We start from the raw sequence: 6,181 nt of genomic DNA, 5'->3' as shown, positions 1-6,181 counted from the left end.
CTCTTGCTCTCAAGCGGTGAGCAAGCGAGCGGCCGGGCGGGTGAACGGGCGAGCGGCGAGCGAGCGGCCGGGCGGGCGGGGTGAACGGCAGGTGGGCGGGTGTTGGGGGGGTGGGGGCAGCCGACATTCAAAGCAATCTTTGTCGGCTTCCGCACTTTCGTTGCTCCCCGGCTCCACCATCTGCGTATGCGCGGTCATGGAAAAAGGGCGCGCATGCGCAGATGGTGTTTTTACTTCCGCACCACTATACCGCGGAAAATCGATTAGTGCGGGAGGTCTTGGAACGTAACTCCCGCACTAATCGAGGGATCACTGTACTGCTGTCCATAAGTCTTCCAGCAAAGCTAGCAATAAAATGCCTCTAGAATTACCACAGAATATTTTCTGTAAATAGCTTAATGGAATGACATTGTCATACATAAAGATTCTCATTATTCTATAATCCCAATACAGTCTGTATGGCAAATGGTGTTGTAAAATTACAGGTGGTCCTTATGTAGCAATAACAATTGGAATGGCAACTCCTTCATTAAACAAAACAGTTGCTAAATGAAACTGTGACTGGGCTAATGGTCTTACTTCTGCTTTTCTTTGTGACTTGCAAAGGTGATCAATGCAAGAACTGGTTGTAAAGTTACGAGTACTTTTTTTAATCAACTGAAGTTGTAAATGATTGTTAAGTAAGGCAGTTACTAAATAAAGATTACCTGTAACACATCATATTTGTTCTTAACTTTCATACATCAGGTGAGAAAAAGCAAAACATAGAGCCTGAACATAGATTGTAGCCTACCTGCACTTATTTATGGGAGGTATTATTGGCATTGGGCTACACCTGGTATTTAATAACAAAAGTGATAGCAAGTGCACTTTCCCAAATAATGAACCCACCAAAAAATGCCTTTTTTTTACTTCCTCTTGAAAATAAATAGTGGATTTTTGTCCATAAGTTCCAACATGGATATATTTTTAAGATATTTTTAACAACGATGTTGTTTTGAATTGAAGCATGAATAGCAGTAATAGCAAGATCTTTTATTAATGCCATTTATTGCTTAGTTTTTATGAGTATTTGTTTTATTGGTTTTACTGTAAATGATCAGGCAGCATACTCAAGTTGGTAAATGAAATAAACAAAAATATACTACTATTATTGCTCAAAAATGATAGATTTTGTTTCATCAAATACAGTCCCAAAATAAATAGAACTCATTTTTCACTATAAAAAAATCAACTGCATGTTCAATTATCTAAACAATCTACATATTCCTGATTAAAACACATTGTAATCTCTCTAGTTACGGTCTTAAGGAAGTGAGATTGTGGCAATTCATCTTTAATCATAAAAGCAACTTAATGTTATCATGACAGCAAATTATCCAGTAAATGTTGAGATAATGCTGATTAATATGAAATAAATTAAATGAAACCTAAATCAGTGTCAGACAAGACACATGTACATTTTTTAGAAGGGGTTACAAATGCATGGTTGGCTGTTACTTTACTTGTGAAGTCTAGAACAGGGGTGTCAAACTCGTGGCCTGAGGGTCAGATGTGTCATGTGCTGGCCCCACCCCTGCCCGTTTTAGCAAAGGGAGGAGGAAGTCCCAATACATCACATGATGACCCTTGACGACACGAGTTTGACATCCCTGGCATTGGACCAGAGTACCTCCGGAACCGCCTGCTACCGCACGAATCCCAGCGACCAATAAGGTCCCACAGAGTTGGCCTTCTCCGGGTCCCATCAACTAAACGATGTCGTTTGGCGGGCCCCAGGGGAAGAACCTTCTCTGTGGTAGCCCCGGCCCTCTGGAACCAACTCCCCCCGGAGATTAGAAGTGCCCCCACCCTTCCTGTCTTTTGTAAACTACTCAAGACTCATTTATACTGCCAGGCATGGGGGAGTTGAGACACCTTTCCCCCAGGCTTTTTTTTGTTATACTTTGTTTTATGTTTGGTATGAATGTGCTGTTTGGTTGTTGTTTTTTAAATGATAGAGTTTTATATGTTTTTAATATTAGATTTGTTCCACTGCTATATTGTTTTTATTACTGTTGTGAGCCACCCCGAGTCTTCGGAGAGGGGCGGCATACAAATCTAATAAATAATAATAATAACTACACTACAGACGTGAGCAAACCAAAGTATGAATAAAGAAATACCCAAGAAAGTATCTCCCCTATCGACCCACTCCCACACATTCCACTTCATTATTTAAAGCATCCTGTCTTAGAAACAGTGACAGACAAATCATATTTCAAATATTTTATTTATTGTACAAACTATTTACATTAGAGGCTTACATAATCTTGCCGAATCTTACCTGAAACTGGCCACTGGGAACTGGCCCTGACCAAGTTAAAGTAACAGGTCTTGATATTAAAGCATGCAAGATAGTCTCATATGTAGGGTATTCTATGGTATTCAGTCCAAGAGACAGAGATCTATAGGAGCCTACATCACAAGCTAAATCTCTATCCCTGGAATTATTCCACATTGGATGAAACAAACAAGGACCAAAGAAACATAAAACTTATTCAGCACACACGTGTGTGGATACACACTAGAGCAGGGTATAACACAGTCTGCACCACAACACACAAAAAGAACTGGAGTATTATAACTAGTTTAGGGAAGAATTAAGCAGCAAGGATTTAGGAAAATGCACTGAAACTATAAAAGTACTGGGACAAATGTGACCCTGTTAATTAAGGGCAATGCTGAGAAGCACAAAGTATATTTTTAGCTAAGAACAAGGGTCATCTACCACTGTTTTGACTCAGCTTACATAAAAAGAAAATCCTTGGCTTCTGCAAAGAGGCGAGAGTGCCAAATGCATTTATTAATAGAGTGGTTTCAAACAGAAGGTGTCTGCTGAATATCCAGCCACTCAATCCACTATTTATAAAATAACAACGGAGCTCTAAAGAAGAAACAAAGGGATTCCTGAGGAAGATGTAGCAGAGCCAGACTCCAGCCATGCCTGGGAATGCCCTTAGGAGGTCAATGGAGCAAAAGAAAAGACTGGAACAGCATCAAGAAACACCCCACCCTCTAAATCAGTGTTTCCCAACCTTGGCAACTTGAAGATATTTGGACTTCAATTCCCAGAATTTCCCAGCCAGCGAATGGCTGGGGAATTCTGGGAGTTGAAGTCCAGATATCTTCAAATTGCCAAGGTTGGGAAACACTGCTCTAAATCATCAACTGCCTGAGCTATGCAGCATAGACTTTGTTTGGTCCCCTGGACGAGCAGTGGGCAATGGATGTTTCCAGGCATTTGCAAGCCTTAGTTGCACTGACCAAAGAATTTATTTTTAATACAATCAAAATGGTACCTACATGCTTTTTTTTAAAAAAGAGAGAAAAAATGACTGCCAATGGAGAAAAATACAGTGTTGGTCTCTGAGAATGCCCCCCAGGGGATCCCTGAATTATTTCAATACTCAATAGTCCAACATTTTTGGCAAAATAATGGCTTGAACTTCTTTGTAAATGCGGCACACATTCAAACAAAGAAAAAGTTAACAATATTCAATGAGGCAGATTTGCAAACTGTTCTTCTTTTTTATATAATTTGCAAAGGACTCCAATGATGATGGAGAAGTAAACCACAATATTAAATAGTATCATAAGATTTACCCACTCTTCTCCAGAAAATTAGAGCCTCAGTGTGTAGCAGAATGACTTCTTTTAGTAGGTAATGACACTATAATCTTGGTATCTGTCTCCTCGGACCAGGATAAATGCACTTTAGGTGCCAACGAAATACTCAGCTTTATTATTCAATCAGATTTTGGCTTTGCTGACAAAAATTGGTTAAGCTGCCAGCTGGAATCCCTGAATTCCCACTCATTATTGCCAAGGAAATGGGAGTGCTAAAAGTGTTGTGATTGAAAAACACTCATCAATAACATAGGACAACTCACACAGCTGTCCCCTTCTAGTTCAAGCAGATTGTGTTGCCTTGCAAGCCCACTTCCTCCAGAACAATAATAAACAGCTTCAATATCAGCTCCTAAAAATATGGAATGCTTCTGATGCGGAACACAGGAAAGAAAAATGCTGGAATAACTGCCTTGTTTAACTACTCTCTACCTGGCTCAAGACACAGAAATAATATTTTTGCTACCACTACCTGGACAGAGGTTGCTAACAAGAGGCCCCCAGAGTTTCTGAACTCAAAATCTCATGAGCCTTAATTTCTACAATCAAATAGTGAGCCTCCATGGGATAGATTGCAGCATCTGGAAGGCTACAATATTCTTTAACTTCACTGGTAAAAGTCAGTGGGTACTCTTCCATCGTTTTAACAGCTCTTCCTCCACCTATTGGGCAGAGGACCAAAAACACTGTCAAGGATCAGCACTTGTGCTCCAGTAATAAGAGTTCTCATCCACTAACCAGAACAACAAGTGGCATCATGCAGTGCAAGGTGGCTAAGAAAATTAAAAGCTTTCCTGTAACATCCAAGTAAAAAGGGGATTGCTTACATGAAAACTTAGGTCAAGGCATGGAAAGATACCTGTAACATGGGGATTCAGGGCTCCCAAACTCATCTAGCCATCTCCCCAAAGTAACAAGTTACATAACTATCCTAATCGCCTCCTGTACCAAGCTGCAACACTGGTTTGGGTGTTTCCTCCCATCAGAAATCCCAGACACATCATGCCCATGAAATACAACTCCAGGCTCACTCCATAGGTGAACTCCAATTCATGATTGGTGCTCTGCTGAGAATGGAGTGGTCAGCATAAGACCCTGAATTGTTCCAATTCACACGGTGCATTTTTCCGCTTTCTGCTGCCTTCCAGATGGGCGACAGAAGGATCTGTGAAGTAAGACTGAGCCTTGCCCTGAAGAATTAAGGAAGGTACTGTAGTAGGTTCCTCCAGTAGGTGTCAGAGCATACCAAAACCCTCACAGCCCTCGCTGATGGCCAGCTGCAGCATCTTATGCACCTCTTCATAAGAATCGTAAGTTGGGAGGCACAGCTGGTTAAAACTGAAAGAAAGAACACAGCTTAGAGTATAGAGTGTAAAGCATCAAAGGCTATGCTTTCAATATTTCCTATGCAAGAGAATAAGTATTTAACTATTCATAGTACAGTGATACCTTGTCTTACAAACTTAATTGGTTCCGGGATGAGGTTCTTAAGGTGAAAAGCTTGTAAGGTGAAAAGCTTGTAAGACGAAAGCTTGTAAGGTGAAAAGCTTGTAAGACGAAACAATGTTTCCCATAGGAATCAATGGAAAAAGCCCAAAATTCACCTCTTTTGCCAGTTGAAGTGCCCGTTTTTGCGCTGCTGGGATTCTCCTGAGGTTCCCCTCCATAGGAAACCGCACCTACGGACTTCTGTGTTTTTGCGATGCTGCAGGGGAATCCCAGCAGGGAAATCCCAGCATTGCAAAAACAAGCGCTTCGCTGGCAACAGAAGTCCAGAGGTGGGGCTTCCCAGCGAAGGGAGCATCAGTGAAATTGCAGCATCGCAACAACAGTGAAGTCCTCGAAACCCCACCTCCGGACCTCTGTGTTTTTGCAATGCTGCGATTTTACTGAGGCTCCCCTCGCTGGGAAACCCCACCTCCGAACTTCCGTTGCCAGCGAAGCACCCATTTTTCCGCTGCTGGGATTCCCATGCAGCATCACAAAAACACAGAAGTTCAGAGTGGGGTTGCCCGGCGGTGGGTTTGTAAGATGAAAATACAGTAGTTTGTAAGAAGAGGCGAAAAAATCTAAACCCCGGGTTTGTATCTTGAAAAGTTTGTATGACGAGGTGTTTGTAAGATGAGGTATCACTGTACAATACACCACTGCAATTCATTAGAAACACTCTAGTAAGTGATCAGTTATCAGAATGAAGCTTGCTACAGATAACAAAGAATCTCTTAGAAGATACTCACCAAGTATGGGCTGTAGGAAGTGTACTATGCGTTGGAGCTGCAATAATTTGGAAAGATGGACAAAGCGCAGCAAATCCTCCAGGAGGCAACTGAGAAGAACCTGTGGTAAACTGCAGCAGCCGAGCTAGTTCCTCTTGTGTAAAACTAGAAACTACTGTCCAAAACCAGCGCATCACCTAGAAGTTACAATAAAAGTCAGGGAAACAAGAAGAATGCCAGATTATTAAGTGAGGAAATGGGTACATTGCTAAATTTATAGCAAAATAACCACCTAG

The 6,181-nt window shown here is 41.5% G+C and overlaps 1 protein-coding gene across 3 annotated transcripts in view; it reads right to left on the bottom strand.

Annotated features, from left to right (window-relative positions):
* Window positions 1–2,253: 2,253 nt before the first annotated feature.
* Window positions 2,254–6,181, bottom strand: part of AREL1 (apoptosis resistant E3 ubiquitin protein ligase 1) — a 28,802-nt gene continuing 24,874 nt past the window's right edge. For all 3 annotated transcript variants that reach the window (XM_070754813.1, XM_070754830.1, XM_070754822.1), the window contains exons 19-20: window positions 5,907–6,082; window positions 2,254–5,007 (exon numbers count right to left, since the gene is read on the bottom strand). In XM_070754813.1, coding sequence (XP_070610914.1) covers window positions 4,905–5,007; window positions 5,907–6,082 — 279 coding nt within the window. In that variant the 3' untranslated portion in view covers window positions 2,254–4,904. The remainder of the gene's footprint in view (window positions 5,008–5,906; window positions 6,083–6,181) is intronic.

The sequence above is a fragment of the Erythrolamprus reginae genome, chromosome 1, assembly GCF_031021105.1.
Source record: "Erythrolamprus reginae isolate rEryReg1 chromosome 1, rEryReg1.hap1, whole genome shotgun sequence".
Taxonomy (NCBI): domain Eukaryota; kingdom Metazoa; phylum Chordata; class Lepidosauria; order Squamata; family Dipsadidae; genus Erythrolamprus; species Erythrolamprus reginae.
This window is presented reverse-complemented; position numbering and strand designations above follow the sequence as displayed.